At 40.5% G+C, this 24,589-nt stretch overlaps 1 protein-coding gene and 1 long non-coding RNA gene across 3 annotated transcripts; both read left to right on the plus strand.

Moving 5' to 3' along the window:
- The first annotated feature begins 16,311 nt into the window (after positions 1-16,311).
- LOC110693655 lies at positions 16,312-18,776 on the plus strand. 2 transcript variants are annotated; one of them, XR_002505620.1, is made up of 4 exons: positions 16,312-16,608; positions 17,363-17,503; positions 17,963-18,026; positions 18,418-18,776. It is a non-coding gene; the product is annotated as an uncharacterized LOC110693655 (long non-coding RNA). The 2 variants fall into 2 exon arrangements; XR_002505619.1 differs by lacking the exon at positions 17,963-18,026 and having other exon boundaries at positions 16,326-16,608.
- Positions 18,777-19,116: 340 nt separating this feature from the next.
- Positions 19,117-20,167, plus strand: LOC110693416 (uncharacterized mitochondrial protein AtMg00810-like). Its single transcript, XM_021870536.1, has 2 exons — positions 19,117-19,132; positions 19,236-20,167. The coding sequence occupies exons 1-2, from the start codon at positions 19,117-19,119 to the stop codon at positions 20,165-20,167; spliced, it is 948 nt and encodes a 315-aa protein (XP_021726228.1).
- Positions 20,168-24,589: the final 4,422 nt, after the last annotated feature.

The following is a 24,589-nucleotide window of genomic DNA, read 5'->3' on the forward strand; positions in this document are numbered from 1 at the left end:
TAGGCCTCTACTTTATTCTGATCGTATTCATGTGCGCTTAACCCTAAACCTGTTTACCTATGTTGGTTGAATTTAATGCACAAATAAATCTATTATTGGAGATCACTTGAAATTATAATCATATTAATCCTAAACAAGATTACTAATTATCTTATTAAACGTGATTACAAGTACCAATTCCCTTTAAACATGCAATAAAAGATGTGATCAAGCAATAACAATAAATATCAAGCAACATAATAATAATCAATATCATGAATAATAATTATAATAATCATAATAATAATAATCATCATTATAAAATTATAGTCATAATCAAAACAATAATTCTCATAAATACAATAATCATCATCAAAATAACAATAATAATAATATTCATAATCATAAATTATAACAACTATAATCATAATCATGTTCATGTTAATATTAAAGCATAATAATAATAATAGCAAGATCCTAGGCATGATACTAACAAGATTAATAACAAACCCTAACATGTCACTACGCAATAAAAATCAAAGCTTTAACCCTAACATGATACTAACGATCATAAATATTAGGAAGAACATAGGAAGCATCGTAACAATCATATTTAATATTAAAATTACCCTAGACATGATATTAGGAATATCATAATAACAATATAAACATGATTTCTACATCATAACATCAATAAAAACCATTAAAGTACTTACTTTCATGCTTCGTACCTCTTTCTAATAACAAAATACACACGTTAGTAACTTCAAGGAAAATAATAAACAAACAATTAAATTAAATTAAATAATTGAAAGAGAGATTTGGGACCAAACCCTCAGAAATTAAACCTTTCACGTCTAGGGCGAAGGCAACTTCGAATATGGCTAGGTGTTTCTAGATCTTGTGAATGCGGAATTTTGTATGTAAAAATAAAGTTCAGAAAAAAGAAAGAATTGAAAAATGAATGATTAAGAGAATGAGAGGATTAATTGAATGAAAACTGATTGTAGGTGAATACTAATTAAAACTGATTGTTGATGATAACTGGTGAATGAAAACGGAGTTTTTAATACGTTATTTATAGAGAAAATCAGCCAAAAAGATAAAATATCAAAAGAGAGCACTTGGCGCACGCAAAACGAGATTGGCGCACGCAAAACAGAGCTGGCGCCAGCACCAGCTTATTGGCGCCAGGCGCCAATGGCTAGCACCAGGCGCCAATGGCTGGTGCCAGGCGCCAATGCCTGGAGTCAGGCGCCAGGCCTGTTTTTGACGCGTTTTCGAAAATCAGATAAGATTGCTGTACTGGAGGATAAAATCGTATCTTTTCCTCGAAAATGCTTTTTGATTTTAATTAAAACTCTGAAAAGTCAACAAAAGTTAATTTATCAATGCTAAATGAATTAGGAATGAAAAGAACCTTCTAGAAGAATCTAGAAGACTAAAACCATTCCTAATTGCATTAGGAATGATAAATCATATTAGGCCCTCCCCTAGATCATTGGGCCGTACATAAAGCTCATACCAGACCCAGTTTAGTAAATTGGCCAGAACTTCCTCAATATTCATCGGAAATGGGCTTATAATATATCGTTGTAAAGCTCTTGTCAAGTCCCATCCAACTACACTACTATTGGACCCATATCATGGACCAGCCAAACTGGATTGGCTGTTTTCTTAAAATAAGTTTTCAAAAACAGAGAGAAGAGAAAAGAAATTAAAATTGTCCGCAACACTAGACTTTCCACACTTTCGCTTCATTCGATTATGATTCGACGCGAAAGGTACTCATCACTGGGTTTGGTTTTGGGGAGACACAAATGGGTGTCTACAGGCAAGCATTAGATTCTAAGAATAAGGATGGATTCATTACTGGATCTTTGAAGGAACCTGATATTTCTCATAGTGATTATCAGAGATGGAAAAGAGCAGATTAGACCATCTCCAATGGTGAGACTGAAATTTGAGTATTGAAATACAAAATGAGTTGTTTTTTTTACCTCCAATGGTGATACCATACTCATTTCTCAATTTATCAACTCATGTGAAGCCTAATTTCCCAATGGTGAGACTCTCTAAAATATACAAATGTCACTTACAATATACGGCTTACCAAATCAATTTTTTTTAATATCAATTGTTGAGGGTAAAAATACCCTGTATACGTGGACCAGTCCTGTAGTGACACGTGACCCAGTTATACGGTGACATGTGTCATTATGGGAAGATGCCACGCGTCCAGCTTAAGGGCATTCAACGGTTCAGGCCAATCTCGTAGCGACACGTGGCCCAGTTAGTGGGTGATAGGTGTCGTTACAGGAAGATTCCACGTGTTTAGGGCATGTGTTCCCCTTTATTCAGCACGCAAAAGAGGCCTAACAACGTCAGGGCCCAAATCCCGAGAGATATCAATGAAAGCCGCAAAACGGCGCCCTCAAAGTAACACGTGGCATTCGTTGATTGCGCAGCCAATCACGTCACGCAATTCTAGGGTACAAACCCTAGAATGGGGCACGAGTCCCACCCCTATAAATACCCCAATCATTTATGATGTGAGGGGTGGATTAAGACATTACAACAAAAAGAGCATTAAATAGCTCCAACTTCTCTCTACATTCTCTCTCTAGCCTTTTCCGTTCCGATCACTAACTTGATCGCCGGAGGCGAACATTCCAACAATCGGAATTTTCGTTGTTTTGCAGGTTGGACCGTCTCGTTGCCAGGAGAGCGTGACCAGTATCCAAGGAAATCCAAAAAACACCCGAAACATTTGGCGCCGTCTGTGGGGATACTCGTACGCTATGGCGATAGATGGTCAGACACCTAATCCAGGCGAGGAGGGGCATGTAGAGGATATAATCCCTACAATCCATACCAGCGATCCGCTGATAGCTACATTTCAAGAAGCTGATGACCCTCTTGTTACCGCAACCTCTCTTAAGGCCGCGCTTAACAAACTCAGGAAAGAGATTGAGAGCAATGGAGTCTCTACCTCTAGGCAGCCGCCCAGGAGAGAGGAACAGAGGGCTCCAAAGAAGACGCACAGTAAAGCAGTTCATGCAACGGACGCTGGAAACACTCCCTTTCGAAGGCCGACTGGAAGGTCCCCAAGGGTACCACGGACAAATTTCTTTGATTTGTTGGCGAAAACACATTCGGCTGGGGGGAGGGGTAGGCAGCCTCGAAGAGAAGAGCCTGAGCCGTCCAAATGATGGAAGGACGCAAGGGATTACCTTCGGCATAAGCAGCGGGAACGTGCCGCCTACTCGGACACGACCTCAACCCCAACTATGCCGGATGATTTTTCACATCATTCTATCTCTCAACATACCAACACAACCATCTCCAGCAGAAGTCAGGCGATCCTCACCCCAAATCCTATTCCGGTTGTCCATACTCCAACTCCTATTCCAGCGCAATCACTTCAATATCAACCTCCCAGGGGTTCAATGGCTTGATGCAGCCAAACCCCCAAGCCTTCGGGCAATATGGTCCATACGGACAGGTGTACGGACAGGCTCCCTACCGGGCTGGACCTTCCGTGCAGCCACAACCCATCGATTGGCAGATGCGCTTACTCACTCTGGGAGATAAGCCGCCTCCGTTTTCGCAAGATATTTTAACTGCCCCTCAGTCGCCAAAGGTGAAGAGTGTACTTGTGGGAGCCTATGATGGCACAGGCAACCCAGAAGAACACATCACCTCGTACAGGAACCTGATGTACTTGCAAAGTGTAGATGATGCTACTTGGTGCAAATGCTTTCCGGCCACTTTGAAAGGTGTGGCGCAGGATTGGTTCAATAGTTTGCCGGCCGGATGTATCAATTGTTTTACTACTCTTAGTTTGCTGTTTGTGGGAAATTTTTCATACAACATACCGCCTCGAAAGACTAGCCTTAACTTGGCGACAATCGTCCAAGGGAAGAATGAGGGCCTGCGCTCGTATGTCCAACGATTTAACCAAGAAAAAGCCCAAATTCATAATCTGCCGGATGAAATGGCTTACTCTGAATTTCTCCGGGGATTAAGGCACAATGGTTTTAAATTTGACCTGGTAAGAAAAAAGATTCGGACATACGCAGGTGTCTTGCGGGAAGCCGAAGCTTATATTGAAGCTGCGAACTTTTGTTCGCTCACGAAATCAGAAGCGCCGGCCAAGGGGGCTGATAAAAAACTTCCTCAGCAAGACTCGACCGGCCAAAAGAAAGAAGGAAAAAAGAGAAAGGAAGTCTGGGTGGCTGACGCTCAGCCACAGAAGTCCAAGAAGGTCAAGACATACGAGCCTCGGTTTGAATTCAACAAGGATTGTTATTCTATCTTGATGAAAATCAAGGATAAGTTTGAATTTGAAAAGCCACAGCCGCTAAGAGGCCCGGCTCAGTACAGGAACAAGAACAAGTATTGTCATTACCACAAGGACGTGGGACATGACACAAACGATTGTATCAACCTGAAGAGATTGCTGGACAAGCTAGCCGAGAAGGGCATGTTGAATTCTTATGTGATGAAGTCCAAGTTCACCTACACACGGATAAACAACATGTCCGAGCAAAGACCGAAGAATGATAAGAATAAAGACAAGGAGGATGATGGGAATAGCACTGATTCAGGCTTTGTGGCCGTAATATCAGGGGGATTCGCCTCAGGCGGCCCAACTATGAAGGGGATCAAGCAGGACACCCGGAACTTGGGAAAGGTGATGCAAATGGACTCAGTAAAGGTCGAACCTTTCCCTGAAGTAATCATTAGTGAGGCCGATCGGGGGGAGGTCAAAGCTCTGTACAATGATCCCATGGTATTCATTATGAAGATAACCAATTTGAAGGTCGGACGAATATTGATTGACACGGGTAGCGCGGCTAACATCATCAGCCTGACCGCCTTGAAGAATCTAAGCTTCCCAGAGGATTCTCTCCAGGACATCACTCACCCGTTGGTTGGATTTGGGGGGAATGTTATCCACCCGGTGGGGCGGATAGATTTACCCGTCCGCTTTGGGAAAAAAGGGGAAGGAAGAGATATGGTTGTCCGATTTTTGGTTGTGAAAGAGCTGACTGGATATAATGTCATACTTGGCCGTCCTACACTGAATGCAGCCAAAACAGTCATTGTACCTCACCTAATGCTGCTAAAGTTCGAGAGGACGGACGGAAAAATAGGGACAATCCAAGGGAGTCAGAAGATGGAAAAGGAATGTAATCAGTTGGAGGTTAAGCCTACAGCGCGCGTACCAAAAGCGTCTGAGCCAAAAGAAGAAGGAACCTCACTCCCAGCACACCAGGTCGGCCAGAAGCGTAAGGCGGCCAAGATAGAACAAGCATAGCAGCTAATGACTGTCGGTCGGCCAGAAGAGTTACGACCCCAGCCGGCTGGAAGTCACTAAGATATAGTGCTTGACCCCGATTGACCAGGTCGGACGGTTAGTGTGGGAACTATAGCTTTGGGTGTGCTTGGGGATGAGTTAATTCCATTGCTGAGAGAATTCAAAGACGTATTTGCATTTGATGTTGGTGAGATGCCAGGAATAAGCTCTGACCTGGCCGTGCATAAGCTGGCTGTAAATCCAGCCATTAAGCCTGCCCGCTAGAAGAAAAGGAATCATGGAGAAGAGAGGAATCAGGCGGCCGCAGCTGAAGTAAAAAAGCTGCTAGACGCCGGTTTCATTCGGCAATGTTATTACCCAGACTGGATAGCCAATGTGGTTCTTGTGAAGAAGCCGAATGGAACTTGGAGAATGTGTGTGGATTACACCGACCTGAACAAGGCATGCCCTAAGGATAGCTTTCCCTTGCCCAAAATCGACCGCCTGACTAATTCAACGATCGGGCATGCCCTGATGAGTTTTATGGACGCATACTCCGGATTCCATCAAATTCCATTATGGGAAGAAGATCAAGAGAAAACAGCGTTGGGTAATTGAGCAGGGGTTGTACTGTTATAAAGTTATGCCATTCGGCCTTAAGAATGCCCCAGCTACCTTCCAACGAATCGTTAATACAGTCTTCAGAGATCAGCTCGGCCGGAATATGGAGCGTACATTGATGACATGATTGTCAAGTCAAAAGAGCCGGCCGACCATCTGAAGGATCTGCGAGAAACTTTTACCGAACTCAGGCAGCATAAGATGATGTTAAATCCAAAGAAATGTGTCTTTGGTGTTGAGTCCGGTAAATTTTCTCGGATTTTTAATTGATCAGCGTGGAATTGAGGCCAACCCTGAAAAGATCCAATCCGTCATGGACATGAAGTCACCAAGGACGATTAAAGAAGTACAAAGATTGACCGGCTGTTTAACAGCACTTGGTAGATTTTTGTCAAGATCAGGGGATAAGTGCCGTTATTTCTTTCAAACCATAAAAAAGAAAGCCATGTTTGAGTTGACAAAAGAGGCCGAGGAAGCATTCGTACAGCTAAAAAGCCACCTTCATACATTGCCTCGGCTTGTCACTCCACTCAAGAGTGAGAAGCTATTTATCTATCTCGCCATCTCTGAACACTCTGTAAGTGCCGTCCTGCTTGCTGAACGGGACGACCACCAGATCCCAGTCTACTTTATCAGCCATGTACTTCACAACGCTGAGCTGAGATAACCCCCTATTAAAAAATTTGGCTTGCATTATACATGGCATCGAAAAAGCTGCGGCCATACTTCTTGGCACATTCAATTGTGGTCTACACAGACCAACCTCTGAAGAAGCCTTTTACAACTCTAGAGGCAAGTGGCCGTATGCTCAAGTGGGCCTTAGAAATGAGAGGCTTTGACATTGCATTTGAGCCAAGAAAAGCAATCAAGGGACAAGCCTTTGCCGAGGTGCAGGTGTCATATGTCAGTCTCCTGAGGGGGATAAGTTTGAGTACGCTATGAGATTTCAGTTTCAAGCCTCCAATAATGAGGCCGAGTATGAAGCCCTCCTGGCAGGCCTTAGAATGTGTAAGGCGGCAGGAGCAACAAAAATTGATGTAAGCTCGGACTCCCTACTTGTAGTCGGCCAGGTGAATGGAGACTTCGAGGCAAGGGAGTCGGCTATGATGAAGTATCTGAAAATTGTAAAGCAGGAGGCTAAGGGCCTAGATCATTTTACTCTACAATAAGTTCCTCGTTCGTCCAATCATCAGGCGGACGCCCTCTCTAAATTAGCATCCTCAGCATCATGTGATACCCCTAGGTCGGTATTTTGGGAGGTAAATGAAAGAAGGAGTATTGATGCCAAGCCGGTACATATCATTGATAGAAGCTCCACTTGGATGGACGGGATCATATCTTATCTAAAGGATGGATTACTCCCGGCCGATCCTAAAGAGAGCTGGCTGATGAAAAAGAGAGCGGCCTGGTTCAAAATGAAACAGGGGGAGTTGTTTAAAAAGGCATTTGTGAAGCCGTACCTGAAGCGTACCACTCTTGAGAAAGGGCATGATGTCCTGGACGATCTTCACCAGGGGCAGTGCGACTCTCATATTGGAGGGAGAGCCTTGGCTGAAAAGGCTGCCCATCTGGGCTACTACTGGCCGAGCTTAAAGTCGGACGCCATGAAAATGGTAAAGAAGTGTGACAAGTGCCAGAGATTTGCAACCTTGATCCACCGACCCGCCAACAGTCTTTCGGCTATCAGTAGTCCACTCCTCTTTTCCAAATGGGGGATGGATATTTTAGGACCGTACACACCAGCATCCGGTTAAAGGCGTTATGTGTTTGTAGCAGTAGACTACTTCACAAAGTGGGTGGAGGCCAAGGCAGTACGGGGCATCAAGTGGACGGATGTTTCAGCCTTCATATGGAAGAGTATCATTACACGCTTTGGCGTTCCTCAGTCTATGGTGTTCAACAATGGACCCCAGTTTGAAACGCCTCAACTCATAGAATAGTTGGAGGACCAGGGCATAGCTCATTTCTTTGCTTCAGTCGGCCGACCACAAGCCAATGGTCAGGTAGAGGCATACAACAAGTTGATCTCCAATGGAATTAAGCGCAAGCGACTTATGGGCTGATGAGTTGGTTAATGTGTTATGGTCCATACGAACCACGACCAAGAGTTCCACAGGAGAAACTCCATTCTTCCTGGTCTATGGCGCCGAGGCTGTCCTCCCAATTGAGATGTATGAGCCCACCCTTAGGGTGATGCTATATGATGAAGCGGCTAATTGGGAAGCCATGAAGACCGCCCTAGACTTCCTTCCTGAAGCTAGGGGCAACGCGGCGCTTAGACACGTGATCTATCGACTAAGGATGACAAGGGCATACAATCGTCGAGTGTCAAAGCGGCCGATAAAATTGGGAGATCTGGTCCTAAGAAAGATGAAGGCTGTGGGACGAGCAAATGAAGATGGAAAGCTGACCTTAAATTGCGAAGGGCCGTATCGAGTCAGGGAAGAAGTCCGAGATGGGACTTACCGTCTTGAAGCCATGAACGGCCGACCTATTCCGCGTACATGGAACACTGACAATTTAAAGAAATATTATGTTTAAGTTTAAGTACTTAGCCAAAAGATTTATATACAGCTAGGTCTGTTGACCGAGCAATGTAAGTCGTACGGCCACAACAATGTAATTTTGACAAATTAATGAAAAGTTAAACATTGTTATGTTATTTTCCATTCTATTTATGCTTATTTGCACGGTCATAATCTACACAGAAATGCCGCGTGAAATTTGTGATTAGGTTGCTTGCAACACAACAACCCGGTCGCAGAATAAAGTAAATTAAATAAAATAAAAACGAGCGACTTGACACTAAGTCGCATGTATACGTCCGTCCCTCACTGAGGCGGACGGAAAAGGTAAGGTACCCTATGAAACCCCTCTAATGGGGCAAGGGCATACCTAGGCATTCCAGCCCAGCCAAACTTAGAAATTTTAAGTTGAGATCATACTTGAATTTTTTTGAGTGCGTCCGAACGATAGTTTCAACGGAAAAACTCGCATAAAGCCAATCGAACAGCCAAATAATGTGTTGATTCGGCGTACCACCTAGTCCAAGGGAAATCATTACTATGATTTGATTGACTTGCTAGTAGTCATACCCCCCAAGGTATAAATTCTACCAAGTCAATCAAACCACTTAAAATATGAACCAGGCGAACGCCGAATAAAGGGGCATACCCCCCCAATTGTACGAGGATACAAAAACGTAAAAAAAAAAAGTACGCGTACGAAAAAGCAAAAACATGTCAAGTGTAAAATTTTCAAAGTATGAAGCATAATAGAAAAACTTTTAATAAAAAGACCGCTCAAAGGGCGGCAAAGTATTTTACAGTAAACCGCACGAAAAGGCGGCAGATAAAGAAAATAAAAATTAACAAAACAAGGCAGAAAGAGCTGAAATCAAGGGATGGCTCGGGTAGAAGCTGGACTCTGGCCAGACTCTTGAACGGTGGCAAGGGACGCGTCCTCAGCAGGCGTCTCCTTGCTCTCAGCTTCACCATCTTTGCTGGCCGCCACTTCTTCGTTTTCCTCCTCTTCTGAGGTAGTTGGCGTGACGTCCAGCTCAGGAGAAGGCTGCTCGGCCTTCTTGGCCTCTTCTCTGAGGCAAACAAAGTTGAGATGTTTGGCGAAGCGTTCTTGATAAAAGGCCGCCTCGCCCTCGTCCACCATCAGCTCAAAAGCCTCAAAGAAGTGGCTCTTCAGCCTGTCCTCAGCGTTCTGCTCAATGCGGACGACCTCATCCGCACTAGGGGCCCAAGGTGTTTGCAGCTGGAGAGTTAAGTCCTCAACGGACTTCTTTAAACTTTCCACCTCGGCCTTGAGAACGTCCGCCTCGTCCAAGGCCTCCTTCAAGTGTTTTTGGGCCAAGGACACATCACTTCTAAGCTTCTCGGAGGCCTCGAATCCTTCCCTCCAGCGCTGGTCGTCCAGGAGGGTCTGATCCCTCTCCTGTCTCATGGCATCTCTGGCCACGGACTCTTGCTCCAGGGCCTGGCCCAACTTCACCAAATCTTCAGTCTGCCGCGCCGCCTTGTCGGACAGCGCGTTGATTTGGGTTTCGAAATATCGGCACTGGATGGCCGTTTCCCCAGTAATGGTAACCTGGGTCTTCTGAATCTGGGCCCAGGCATGCTTCAGCCTCTCATTCTCCTTGTCCTTCCATTCAAGGAAGGCATTCAACTGCAGGACGAGCTGCGTACAGGGAAATCGTGTTAGCAAAATAAGAATGAAAAATTGACTAAGTATGACAGTTGAGAGAGAAATTACCTTGGCACTGCAGTTGTTCAGTGGGCCAAGGAAGCCCTCATGGAGCCCCCGCAGCTTGTCTCACTGCTCAGCAGGGACCGCCCTGACCATGGCCTCCCTCATGGCCTTCCTGTCCGCGCCTGTAAGGGTTTGGCCGGGCAGCTTCATGTGCAGCTCCTCTGCAATGTCTGTGCAAGGGCGCAAAAATAAAAGTTTAGCTCAGGATCGGTCGGACTTGTAAAGAGCGAAGTAGAGAATTCAAAGTTACTCGGACTGACCGTTAGAGAAGCTTGGAGGGGTAGGAAGATTGAAGGTGAATGACGGGGGCGGCACAGGCTCGTCACCCTCCTCCCTGTCCGGCCAGGCTGATTGCCGGCCGACTGAGAGGCTTCAAGCCAATCAGATTCGTTGACTCTTTGAACGGGCGGAGTCACTTCTGGCCCAGTCGGTTTTGCTGGGGTCGACTTACCCCTATCGTCCGATTTCTCGGACTTTTCATGATCCGGCATGGCGGTCGGATCCATGGACTTGGAGGCCCCGCTATCACTCAGTCGGGGTTGTTCTCCTTTGGACTGCTTAGAGGCAGTCCGCGACGTGGTCTTGGCCGCAGTGGTGGAAGTGGTCTTGGATGCGACTGTATTCCTTTGCTTGGACGCCCTACCATCCTTGTCCGTCTTGGAGGCAGGGGAAGACTACTTCCGTTTGGACCTAGGGGTCGGAGTTGACAGCTGAAGAGGCAAAAGTTAGCGAAAAGAGAGCAAGATAATACAATTGATTGGCCGTGTCTAGTTAGGAAGAAGATCTCTTCCGTAATGCCTACACGGACGAAAAGAAGAAATGGAGATGGGTGTACTTACTTCTTTAGATTGCTCGTACAGCTTCCGACGAGCCTTGTAACGGGCCAAGTCAATCTCCGACATGTTACATCCCCTTTCTGCTCTGAGTCAAGCATCTTGTATGCCTCAGCTGAAAAAGAAAAGGAAAAAGTGTTAGAAAACCCTTCAACGTCAAATAACCTGCGTATGTGTAAAAATATGTGTCCATGCGTCCACCTTAGGGCAAGTTCTTGTATAGGCCATAGGCGGACATGAACGTGGGATCCCGTAGCAACTGGATAAGGGGACCCAGTTGCTTGGAACGCGTTCAGTTTTGCCGTTCCTCTTCATCCTCTTAACTTTGAAGTATTCAAGCTGGTGCTCTTGGCTGGGGTGGACGGGTGGCTTATCAGGCTTGAGGTCTCTAAATTAGTATTGTTAGGGTCATAAGGAGGATTAGGGTTCACCAGACTACCGTCTGGATTTCTGGCCGCATGAAGATCGTGCGTCTGCATCGTCCTTGCCATGTTCGACTGCAGGGACAGAGAAGAATGGGTGGAAGTGAGTTGGTACGCACTAGAAATGGACCCACTCCATGAAGGAGACAACTCGTCTCCGTCCACTCTAAACTCCTCAGTCCCAGGTGAATGGCCGGCCTCATGAGGAGAAATGGACGAAGCCGAGTGTTGAGCCAGATTTTAAATGAAGAATAAAGAAATGAAAATACAAGAAAAAGAAAACAGACGGCCTACCTCTGTACGTGTAGAAAACTTGAAAGTCTTGAAGGTTGACCGAAAAACTCAACGAATGTGCCCGGAAAACTCAAAGGCACGGCGGAGCTCTCGAAGATTCAAAGGAAAATACACTTTCTCTCTCTAGAAGCTCTGACTTCTCTCTAGAAAATGCAAAGTTCCAAAGTGCGAAAATGAGGTCAAACCCCTTGTATATATAGGCAAAATTTATGGGGGTAAGACGGTAAATTCATCTTTCCTACCTAACAAAATTGAACGGTTATAATTTGAATATTTAACCTAGAATTTGGAGGGGGCAAAGAACAACGCCGTTAGAATAGGCGGAAAAGAAGACGACCGAATAACGGCACATCCGAAAATAAACGGATAAGAAAACAGAGCTAAAGCGCCCTCCGCAATAGCAAGACGGCCGCAAACGAGATGGCCTACCGTTGTCCGCACTATCCGTAAGGATGGGCGTTCGCTCTAAATTTTCAGGCGGACTAAAGCCACCTGTCAAAACCCTAATGCGCTCGTACGCCCCAAGACTATTTGAGGTCAGAGGAGTCAGCCTGTAAGTGTACGAGCCACCCCCTCTGAGGGGCAAATGTGGAGGGTAAAAATACCCTGTATACGTGGACCAGTTCCGTAGTGACACGTGGACCAGTTATAGGGTGACACGTGTCATTATGGGAAGATGCCACGCGTCCATCTTAAGGGCATTCAACGGTTCAGGCCAATCCCGTAGCGACACGTGGCCCAGTTAATGGGTGACACGTGTCGTTACAGGAAGATGCCACGTGTTTAGGGCATGTGTTCCCCTTTATTCAGCACGCAAAAGAGGCCTAACAAGGGCCCAAATCCCGAGAGATATCAATGAAAGCCGCAAAATGGCGCCCCCAAAGTAACACGTGGCATTCGCTGATTGCGCAGCCAATTACGTCACGCAATTCTAGGGTACAAACTCTAGAATAGGGCACGAGTCCCACCCCTATAAATACCCCAATAATTTATGATGGGAGGGGTGGATTAAGACATTACAACAAAAAGAGCATTAAATTTCTCCAACTTCTCTCTACTTTCTCTCTCTAGCCTTTTCCGTTCCAATCACTAACTTGATCGTCGGAGGCGAATATTCCGACAACCGAAATATTCGTTGTTTTGCAGGTTGGACCGTCTTGTTGCCAGGAGAGCGTGACCAGTATCCAAGGAAATCCAAAAAAAACACCCGAAACATTAAATATTTTAAGATAAAAAAGGTAAAACTTAAATAAATTTTAAAATATATTAGAATACTGATAAGGGGCCCACACTTTTTGTCAAATGAGACTAAAAATTGAGTATCTAAACTTAGCAACTTTCTTTTGGAGTTTCTAAATTTAGATACCAACTTATTGGTATACATTGTAAAAAATACTCTCTCTCTCCTAAAAATACTCACTTGAGTCTCACCGTTGGAGAAGGTCTTATATGGTTGTTAGTTGGATTTTGAGTTCAATGAGTGCTGAATTAGCTGATGATTTTGCATACATTGAGTCTTCATCTGAACTATGGAAAGAATTGCATCATCGATTTGGTCAGTCTAATGGACCTCTGATATATCAATTGAAGAAGGAAATTGATGCTTTAAAACAAGAAAATCTGAGTATTATTGCTTATTATGGCAAAATCAAGAAATTGTGGGATGAATTACAGAGTTTGAGAGCCTTTCCTACTTGTAGTTGTGGAGCTCTTAATAGTTGTACTTGTCAATTTCTTAAGAAATTGGTTGATCTTGAAGGAGAGGATCGATTGATGCAGTTTCTTCTTGGACTTAAGAGTGGTTATGATTCAACTATAACTAATATTTTGTCCATGGATCCTTTACCTACAATAAATTGTGCTTTCTCAATTACTCAACAGATTGAGAAACAGAATGAAGTTAGTGGTTCTACTGAACACATTGCTGAGAGTAGTGCTATGGCTGCAAGATACTTGTTTGAAGATACATGGGTATCCTGATTGGTATAATGCAATTAATGCTTTTAAGGGGTCTGGTACACAGTCTGGTGGACAAAGAATGGCTGCAAATGTTCATACAAATCAAGAGACATCTGATTCACCTCTTGATTCTGGTTAAAATTCTGATAATGTTGGTGGAATTGATTCAGACATGTTAAGTGCTATCTGTCAGGAAGTGATGAAGACAATGAAGGGAAAGCAGACTTATGATTCAGGATCAACATTTGCAAATTTGCAGGTACTGATTCTATTTCATCATGTGCTGTCAGTCAGTTTAGTGAAAATTGCTTATGGATTGTAGATTCTAGTGCATGTGATCATATGGTGTTTGATGCAAACATGTTTATCACTAAGAGAAATCTTAATAGACCTATTAGAGTGGTGTACCTGATGGTACTTACAAGTTTGTTAAAATGATTGAAAGTGTGAAGCTGAATAAGAATTTGGTGCTTAATGATGTTATGTTGGTGGATGGTTTCAAGCATAATTTGCTGTCTATTGGTCGATTAATTGATCAGACTGGAGTTCAGATTTACTTCACTGCCCATGGATGTTATTTTCAGGACCCTTCTAGTGAGAAGGTGCTTGGATATGGTCAGAGGGAAAATGGTTTATACTATTTCATCAGAGATATTGCTGAAGGTGAAGGTATTGATTCTACTAAAAATATAGTAAGCTGCAATAGTGTTGATAATAATCAGCTGTTACTTGCTTTGCCTAGTAAAACTGGAACAAGTGATATAGATAAGGCTAATAAGACTAGCTTAGATATTTTACATGCTAGGCTTGGACATGTATCATTGTCTAAGATGAAATATATTCATGATTGTGATTGTTCTGGTCTTAAGGAATATAATTGTGGAGTTTGTTTTCATGCAAAACAACACAAGCTGCCTTTTCATGTGAGCACAAGTAGATCAGCTGATGCTGTATTTGATTTGATTCACATTGATATGTGGGGTCCCTATAGAGTTTATGCTTAAATAGAGCTTCTTTTTTCCTTACAATTCTAAATGACCATAGTAGAGTCACCTAGACATTTCTTTTGCATAATAAAATGCAAGTTTTGAAGCCTGTGAACAATTTTCTGTCCATGATAGAAACTCAATTCCAGAAGAAAGTTAAGGCTGTAAGATCTGATAATGGAACTGAGTTAGTGAAAGAAAAATTCCAAAATTACATTCCTCCTTTTCCTTTTTAGACTGATAAAAATGCCCTGTTCCCAGCATTGTTTCTTTTAGTAGTGAATCTGATGCTGTTATTCCTACTGTAATGAAGGAGTTGTATCTTTGATAAGTGCAATTACTAGATATATTAAGGATCACTATTGTGGAGATAATAAGTTCGTTCTCTTGGGTCGTCATCATCTGTTGCTAATGATACTTAATATATCTAGTAATTGCACTTATCAAAGACACAACTCCTTCATTACAGTAGGAATAACAACATCAGATTCACTACTAAAAGAAACAATGCTGGGAACAGGGCCTAAACACTATAATCAAGAAAAATATGATCCTAATTGGATTGAAGCAATGGAGAAAGAGTTAAAGGCATTAGAAGATAATGATACTTGGGAGTTAACTGAACTACGCAAGGGAAAGAAGGCAATAGGTTCCAAATGGGTTTATAAAACAAAGTTAAACCTAGATGGTAATATTGAGAGATATAAAGGGATAGTAGTAGCTATTGGATATCAACAAGTGGAAGGACAAGACTTTACTCAGACTTTCTCACCCCACTACAAGAAAAAGTCAATTTAGCGACTAATTTTTGCAACTACTCTTATATTCAGTTGCAAAATATATTTTTGCGACTGAATAAGACGGGTAGTTGCAAAATTTGCAACTGAATTTGTAGTAGTTGATACGCGGTCGCTAATTTGTGACTGATATTTGCAGCTACCCTAATATTCAGTCACAAAAAATAATTTTGCGACTGAAAATGATTGTAGTTGTAGATTTTGCGACTAATTTTGCAGTAGTTTCTATGCGGTTGCTAATTTGCGACTGATATTTGCGACTACCTTAATAATCAGTTGCAAAAAATGAGACCAAAATATTTAGATAAAGGCTTGTGGACTCGAAAGGCGAAGGTAAATCGACTATCTACTACTTGATTTTTGACCAACAATATAATATCTCTTATTATCAATAAACATAGGTGATAAAATGTTGATAATAAGCTCGGCTCATGATCGTTTAAATTCGTTCAAACTCAAACCGAGTTCATCAAACCTTTATGAGTCGTGTTTTGACCGAGCCGAGCTTTGACTAAGCGTTGACCAAACCGAACTCGAACTGTTCACAAATAACCTTGACATATTCTTATCCCTAGTTTACTTGTTTCTTTATTGTTCATTATAATTTTTTTATATTATAACGAGTTTATTTGTTTAATAGTGAAAATACTAACTTATTATTGTGTAATATCTATTGATAAATATATTTATACACATGTTTTTTTTATATGGAAATAAAAATAATTGAGCTTGTTCATGAACTTTTCGAGCCGAGCTTGGTATAACTCAGCTTGTCACGTTAAGGTCTCGAGCCGAGCTCAAACTCGAGCCGAGCCACCACGAATTGAGCTTTGACCAAATCGAGCTCGGATAGTTCACTCAGTCTCATTATTACCTCTAAGTCAACTAAATAAATTTTAGTTAAATTCTTTCCTTCCTTCGAAAAAAAATAAAAATAAGAACAACTAAATTAATCCCTTTTTTGCTGCAAATCACTGAGTTACAGAGTTTAACCCTAGAGTCACTACTCACGAGAGTCACAACTAAAAACCCCCAATTCTCTCTCTTTCTCTATCATTTGCTCACTTTCTCCATCACTCTGCCTCCGCAACCGTCATCGTCGCTCACATCGCCGGATTTCTTGAACACCGGCACCGGCGCAAATTCTCTATATATGTAAGTTCTTTTTCTTATTTATTTATTTTCATCTATTCCAGTTCTTATCGCTGGTTTTTTTTTTTTTTTTTTTTGCTATTTTTATATTTTGAGATCAATTTGTTGATAAAATTTGTCCATTTATTGAATTGCTTTGGAGGTTCATTGTCAAAACTTGCGTTTTTTTTAATTAATTGTATATTTTTTCTTGATTTTCTATTATATATTTCATTATTTTGTTGGGTTGATAGAAATTTTATTGAAATTCAATTGAAGAGATGGAAAATTGAAATTATTGGTGAGATTTGGGGACTTTTTGTGTATTTGTAATTACCTTTTCATTATTACTAATTTACTATTGTCATACATGTTCGTAAGAAACAACTGAAGGAAGATGTAATTTGCATTATGCTTGGGCTGGGAAACAACCTAAGAAATAATTGAAGATGTAATTTGTCAAAACTAATTTATGCTCTTTGGTGTTTCTACAACCTAAGAAATAACTGAAGATGTAATTCCAGTTTTGAAGATTTGTTATCGAGCTGTAGAAAAAAAAGTTGAATGAGAATGTTAGACTTTGGGAACTATGCCATTAACTGATGTACAAAGGATGCTCATGCCATAAGTTTCTCATTTAAGATATTAGGATTTGCTCATGTTTTGGAATTTGGAGTGTTAGGGACTAAATGATAATTTTATGTTAAGCATAAGCACAAACAAACATTGCTTATTGTCTAAAATGTGATCAATATTCATTACACGGTTACACCTGCAGAACAAGCTCATATTCTTCAAGCGCAAGAGGAGACTAATCTCCATGTTTCCTGTGCTGCTCTGCTCTGCTATTTGGATCGGATCGGTTTAAATATTTGTTTCCTCTTCTTTCCGTTTCTAATATGGTTCATCATTTTGGAATGTGAGTTTCCAACTTTCTATATGCTTACATTTGTCCTTATAGCTTTTTGATAAGCAAGAACATGAAACCTGATTATAGTATACACTACTTCAAATTTCTGGGACGGAGCTAGGATTCATTGTTATTGCTTAAAGTTGATGTCCCTTAATATATTGGACTGAGAAAAATATATAGTACATATTATGCTTCTATATTTATTGTTTTCTGCTAAAAAAAAGGTGCAGATGGGCTAGTTCATAGCTTTGACAGGTAGAATGCTCTGCTACTTACTATATGGGATCAGAGTTCTGATTTCTGCCATATTTTTACTTTATTTATTTTTGCTCCCTTATGCTACCCTATATTTTTTTTAGTTGCTTCTTCAGCTTCAAAATATACAGTATGCATGTGAACTGCTATGCATGGGTTTTTAACTGTCTGTTAGGTGAATAACTAAGTTTCACTGCTGACTCCCTACAGCTTAACTAGCAAAGAATCACCTCAGGAACATTGAAAACCAACCTTTATTTTTAAGGAAAAAGAGGTTAGCCTCTAAATATATATAATTTACCTTAGTTTCCTATTTCTGAGTACTGGTTAATTTAGTTATGATAAGAAGGATTAGGATCTTTTGTATCTAACACATTTCTTAGTTTTGTTTATAAAAGACATGTAAAGTTAGATCATTGTTGGTCCTTGCATTGCTATGAATCTCCCCAAGCTTGCAAGGGGGTCTAGATGAGTTTAAGCATGTCTCTTCATATATCTATTAACCATCTAGATAGTGGCCCCATAGCGATATTATACTACACCTGCAATATTTTGCTATTTATTCATGTCTTGTTTGTTTTTAAACTGGTATTCTTGTGTATTCTCTTGGCAAATTATTACCCAATCCATGCTCACCCCTACTTATCTGGTTTTCATTCTAACAGATCTGTGCTGATGCCTCAGTCGTTGTTATCAACACTTTGTTATCAACACTGAAGTCACCGATGCTGATGTTGCTGCTGTTGAATGTTCCTATTAACGCTAATCCCAACTTTGTACATTTAAAATACTTTCTTTTGGGATAAAATTGTAATATTTGTTACAATAATTATTTTTGAAAATATTCAAGTTTAAATGTATGTATGTGTATTTGTTTCAATTTAGAGGAAAAAAACCCTCTTTTTAATGGGCATATTAGGCAATGTTTCATGTAAGAACCGCTGCCTTTCATCATGAAAGGCACCAAGCGTTTAGGTACTGGTGTCTTTGTGGTTTTTATACTAGAAATTGTCTATTGCAAAAATTAAGCAACTAAAATTTGTATTAGCAACTGAATGGTTAGTAGCAAAAAATTGATTTTAGTAGTTGTTAATCATTCACAAAAATATTGGTCTCCGTAGTCGCTAATCCACTGCAAAATACTGTAGTCTTAAATCTGTCGCTAATATTTTGTGATGGGCAATGAATCAGTTTCTAAAATCTTACAGTTAGTCCTTAAATGACAGTTGCAAATTAGTTGCTAATATTTTGCGACGGACAATGATTTAGTTGCTAAAATTTTAAAGTTAGTTGCTAAATGGCAGTTGCAAAGTTGTTGCAAATTTGTCGCTAAATTTGTGACTATAACAAAATTAGTCGCAAAAATGGATTTGCGACGAGGTCTTTAGCAACTAACCAAAGTAGTTGCAAATCCGTCGCAAATCCAATTTTGCGACAGATTTGCAACTAATTTGACCGTCGCTAATCCTCCTTTTTCTTGTAGTGCCCGTTGCTAAGCTTGCTACTGTGAGAATTGTTATTGCTCTTGCTATTGTGAAGAATCGGCCTCTATGCCAATTAGATGTTAACAATGCATTTCTGCATTGTTACTTAGATGAAGAGGTCTATATGGTACCTCCTGCTGGATATAAGAAAGCAAGAAAGGGTCAAGTATGTAAATTGAAAAAGTCCATTTATGGACTGAAACAGGCTTCTAGACAATGGAATAAAGAGCTCAGTAAGCTTTTGAAGAATCTTGGTTTTCAGCAGTCCAAACAAGACTATTCTTTGTTTACCATGAGCTTAGAAGGTGAGTTCCTAGTAATCTTGCTGTATGTGGATGACATGCTCATAACTGGAACTTCTACTGCTCAGATTGATGGTGTTAAAAAGGCTTTAGATAAAGCTTTTACTATCAAAGACCTTGGTGATTTGAAGTATTTTCTTGGAATTGAAATCACTAGGAATTCTGATGGGACTTTCCTTTCACAAAGGAAATATATCAAAGATGTTATTTTTTATGCTGGGATGGATGATTGTTCAGCTGGTGCTGTTCCTTTTCCCAGTTTAAAGCTTTCTACAGAACATGGTGAGTTACTTAAGGAACCTGATGTTTACAGAAGACTTGTTGGAAGATTATTATACCTAGGAATAACAAGACCAGATTTATCATACTCTGTACAACATGTGAGTCAGTTTATGCACTCACCAAGGGTACTTCATCTCAGAGCTGCTCTACATGTTCTCAGATATTTGAAAGGAACAATAAACTGTGGTTTATGGTTTTCAGCACACTCAAGCTTAGATTTGTCAGCTTACAGTGATACTGATTGGGGTGGATGCCAGTTTAGTAGCAGATCCTTGAGTGCATATACAGTTTTCCTTGGTTCTAATTTGAAATCATGGAAAACTAAGAAACAGAGAAGTGGTCAGTAAATCTTCTGATGAGTCTAAATATGGAAGTATGTTAGTTGCAAGCAGTGAAGTTGAATGGGTTTATGGTTTGTTGGAAGATTTTCTAGTTCAATCTAAGCTTCCTATTCCTTTGATGTGTGATAACACTTCTACAGAACATCTTGCTCAAAATCCTTTGTTTCATGAGAAGACTAAGCACTTAAAGAGAGATATGCATTATGTCAGAGAATTAGTGGAAGCTGGTTTTCTGTGCACTCAACATGTTTCTTCAGAAGAACAGTTGGCATATCTCCTCACTAAGCCTTTAGCTTCTAATAGGCACAGTGTTCTGTGTTCCAAGCTTGGACTCATTGATCAGGTCCAGCTTGAAGGGGCAGTATAAGATATTATATATTGTTATTATATTGTCAGAAAGTTAGTTACACTAACTATTGTATAAATAGGCTTAGTCTTCATTTATTACACTGTACAATTCATTTTTCTACTCCCTCCGTCCCCGAAAGAATTACCCATTTGGCCTAATTTAAGTCCCAAAAAGAATGACCCATTAGCATTAAAATACCCACCAATTTACAACATTATTTGTGCAAAATTAGCTTCCCCATGTAAAATTTTGTTTTTCCATATACTTTTATTACTATCTCTCTCTACTTTTTTGTAAGCCCCATATAAATTTATCTTTTCAATATATTTTTACTTCTTTTTATTTAACTTTATTAATGCCCGCGAAATCAACCTAAAATGGTCGTTCTCTCGAGAACAGAAGGAGTACAATTTACTGAATGAAATACCCTCTTATTCTCTCATACTTCTTCTTCTTTCAATATTTTCGTTTATCACTCTACATTTCTATAACTATATATTGTTTTGATTTTTCTAGCATATCTAATTCGGTCATAAGTTCATATTCATAAGTCATAACCAAACTTTCAAGTTGACTACATGCATTCGGATCCTTTAAAAGCTTGAATTGTTAGTTTAATTCGATCTACAAGTCATGTACAATAATCATCAAAACATTATCATCCCTTTAATCAAATCATATTCGTGGAACACATTGCCTTGTAGTCATTAATTGATTGTACATACATGTAGTACGTATTTTGTAATACCTTGAAAGATATGGTAAACATACGGTAAACGAGTAATCTGTTGATCATGTTGAAGGTTTCTAAAGTATAACACTTGGCCTAATTTAAGCAAACCATATTATTATAAAATGAAATAATCTACTCTCTTCGTATCCGGTTATTTGGATGAATCAAAAATTAAAAAGAAATAGGGAGGAATCTAAATAATTTTTGTGAGAGTAATTCGTGATTGCTATCAATTAAATAATGTAATAGGGCAAACTGTAAATGATATGAGAAGTGATAATTCAACAAACTTCCTCTAATCTTTATGGTACTAAAGATTACATATAATTTAACAACTATATTGTTAAAAATTATATTTATTTAATAATCGAAAAATGTTTTGGCTTTCATGCATATTTGGTAAAAGTAATGATCAAAATTTAATGAAAATTTGTTAGGAATAATATCACCTTTCACTTGTCTTCCAATAATGAAACGACCTTTAATTTATTTCAAAATGGAACCACCTTTGACCCCCTTTTCTATAAATGGAACAGGTTACGGGTAACCGGCTAATAAATGAGGTTGCAGGTGGAAGTCAAGCCTTGACTTCCATTCCCTCCCTAAGAAGCCAACGTGGCATTAATGACTCCCAACAACCTTCTTTTTTCCTCTTCAATTTCATTTCCCTCCCTCTCATACTCTCTCTCCTCTGTTTACTCCATTAAAGAAGACACTCACTTTACCACAATTGAACAACGGAATTGAATGCGGTGAGCCGTCCCTATCAACTGGAGAAGGAATCTACAGTGCATAGAAGTACGAAAGTGACGATTTTTCCCCTAATTGCGCGTTTAAAGGTAAGATTTTTTGCCCCAACTTATTGTCAAAATGTCAAATTGCAATGACATGTATTGAATTGTGAATTGTAGCCTAGTCACGTATGATTTTGAGTGTATTTTGATGCAATTGAAGTGTTGTTTGGTGTTAATTATGAATTTAGAAAGAATTTCATGTGACTAATTAGTACACAATTTCGAATGATGTTAATTCCTGTGAATGTTGTGATAATCTTGTCAGTTGGGTTGGGTTACTGATGGGGTGTTCTGGTTAATTGATGAATTTAGCTAATGCTGCTGATGTTGTTGCTTGTGATAGTATGCTTGTGATGGTATTGATAGTAGACTTTGATGTTGACTTTGTAATTGTAATTCTAGGTTTGCAATGAGCAGTTTCTTTGATAGTGTTACAATAAGGTTTTGGCATGGTGGTGAGTTCAAACATCAACATAATGGTGAATTGGTGTATGTGGGTGGTAAGGGTAGGAATTTCAAGGCGGACACTAATTTGTTGTGTTATTGGGAATTACTTGAATATGCAAATAAATGTGGGTACATTGCTGTGGCTGGGATATATTACCTAGTTCCTGGGATGAGTTTGGAGGATGGCTTGAGGAAAATAGATGGAGATGAAGAAGTGTTGGAGTTGATTAAAATTGCAAATACACATAAGCGTGCTGATGTGTATTTCCTGCACCATAAGGAGCCATCTGAGCGTAGACATGCTGTACAAAGTGAGGAAGGAGCTGTTAGCAATCCTGCTGTACAAAGTGAGGAGGGAGTTATTGTTGGCAATAGGGCAGAATCTTCACCTAAATCCCAAACAACAGTCAAAGATGTTGAGAATCCCACAACCAAAGCAAACAAGAGAAAAAAAAAGACCCAAAGAAGGGACCACAAACAAAGCTGGCCACACCTATTAGGATAAGCCCTAGGAGACAAAAAGATGTTGCCACATCATCACAAAAAGAATCTATTAGAGCACCCTATTCTCTATATTACCAACATTTGACTGCCCCAACAACCTCAGTTCCACCCTTGAAACCAAATCTGAAAGAAAAACAAGCATCTTCTCCCAGCAAACCTCCTTCTGTAGTTCCAGATTTAGATAAAGAAACTGAAAACCCCTTTCCAAACCTTTATCAATTTCCAAGTTGTGAATTTGTATCCATTGCTGAGCTGCCTAGTGTTAACACAACCTTTCTTGATTATGATTGGGTGGACAACAGGGGAGATAGCCCTTTGAGGTGGAGTGAGCTTATAGGTGATGATGATGTATTCAGTGATGACAGTGATCCAACTTATGAACCAGACCCAGAATACAAGAAGTTTTGTGAGGGGGGTGAGTTTAAGGAGGATGAAATTGATGATGAATATGAGGTAGATGGTGATAGAGACACTGAGCAGGATGATGATTTCAGTCTAGATGACATAGATCTGGAAGTTAAGGAGGTTGCAGAGCTTGAGGGTACTGATTTTATTGACCCTGAGTCTGATGTCAGTGATGATGAGGTCATTGAAGCTAGGGCTAGAGTGAAGAATTGCAATTCAAAGGTAATTGAAATAGCTTTGCAGCTGCAGAAAGAAGTTTGTCAGACATCTGGTGCAACTACAACCTAGCAAGGTGGTGTATGCACTGATAATGAGCTGGGTGATGATGATATTCATACACCAACTGCAAGAGAGGATGAATTAGAAGGAGTTACCAAGGCTCAAAAGGGTGTCTTAGTGAAGGGAGACACTGACTTCACAAAGTTCAACTGGAAAGTGGGTCTAAGGTTTGCAAACAGAGCTGATTTCAAGGAGGCTGTTAGCAAATACGCAGTCATGCAAGGGAGAGATCTTAGGTATGTCATAAGCAATAAAGACAAGAAAAAATTGGGCGTTAAATGTGTTGGGAACTGCCCTTTCTATCTATACTGTTCTATGCATTCCAGAGATGCAACTTGGTTGGTAAAGAGTGTTGTTGATAGCCACACATGTCTTAGAAACATGAACAAGAACAGACAACTAAAGAGCACTTGGGTGGCAAAGCAACTTTTTGAGTTGTTCAAAGCAAGGCCACATTGGCCAGCTAAGGAGATAGTGGAAACAATAAGAAGAGGCTACAAGGTAATTGTGACTAGAAATTTTGCATACAAGGTCAAATATCATGCTCATAGGATGTTACATGGATCAATGAAAGAGCATTATATGAAAGTTGAGAGGTACTTCAAGGCAATTCAGGAAGCTAGCCCAGAAACTGTAGTTGAGTTGGTTGTTGATCCACAGCTTAACACATCAACCCCAGTCTTCAAGAGGTTTTTCACTTGTTTTGATGGAGTCAAAGAGGGTTGGAAGATGGCTTGTAGAAAAGTGATTTGTGTAGATGCTGCATTTCTGAAGACATTCCTTGGGGGTCAGATTATGACAGTAGTGTCTAGGGATCCAAATGAGCAGATGTACCCAATCTGTTGGGTTGTGGTTGAGGGAGAGAACAACCTGTCATGGGTATGGTTCTTTACCCACCTACAGTCCTGCCTTGATTT

The sequence above is a fragment of the Chenopodium quinoa genome, unplaced genomic scaffold, assembly GCF_001683475.1.
Source record: "Chenopodium quinoa cultivar QQ74 unplaced genomic scaffold, ASM168347v1, whole genome shotgun sequence".
Classification (NCBI taxonomy): domain Eukaryota; kingdom Viridiplantae; phylum Streptophyta; class Magnoliopsida; order Caryophyllales; family Amaranthaceae; genus Chenopodium; species Chenopodium quinoa.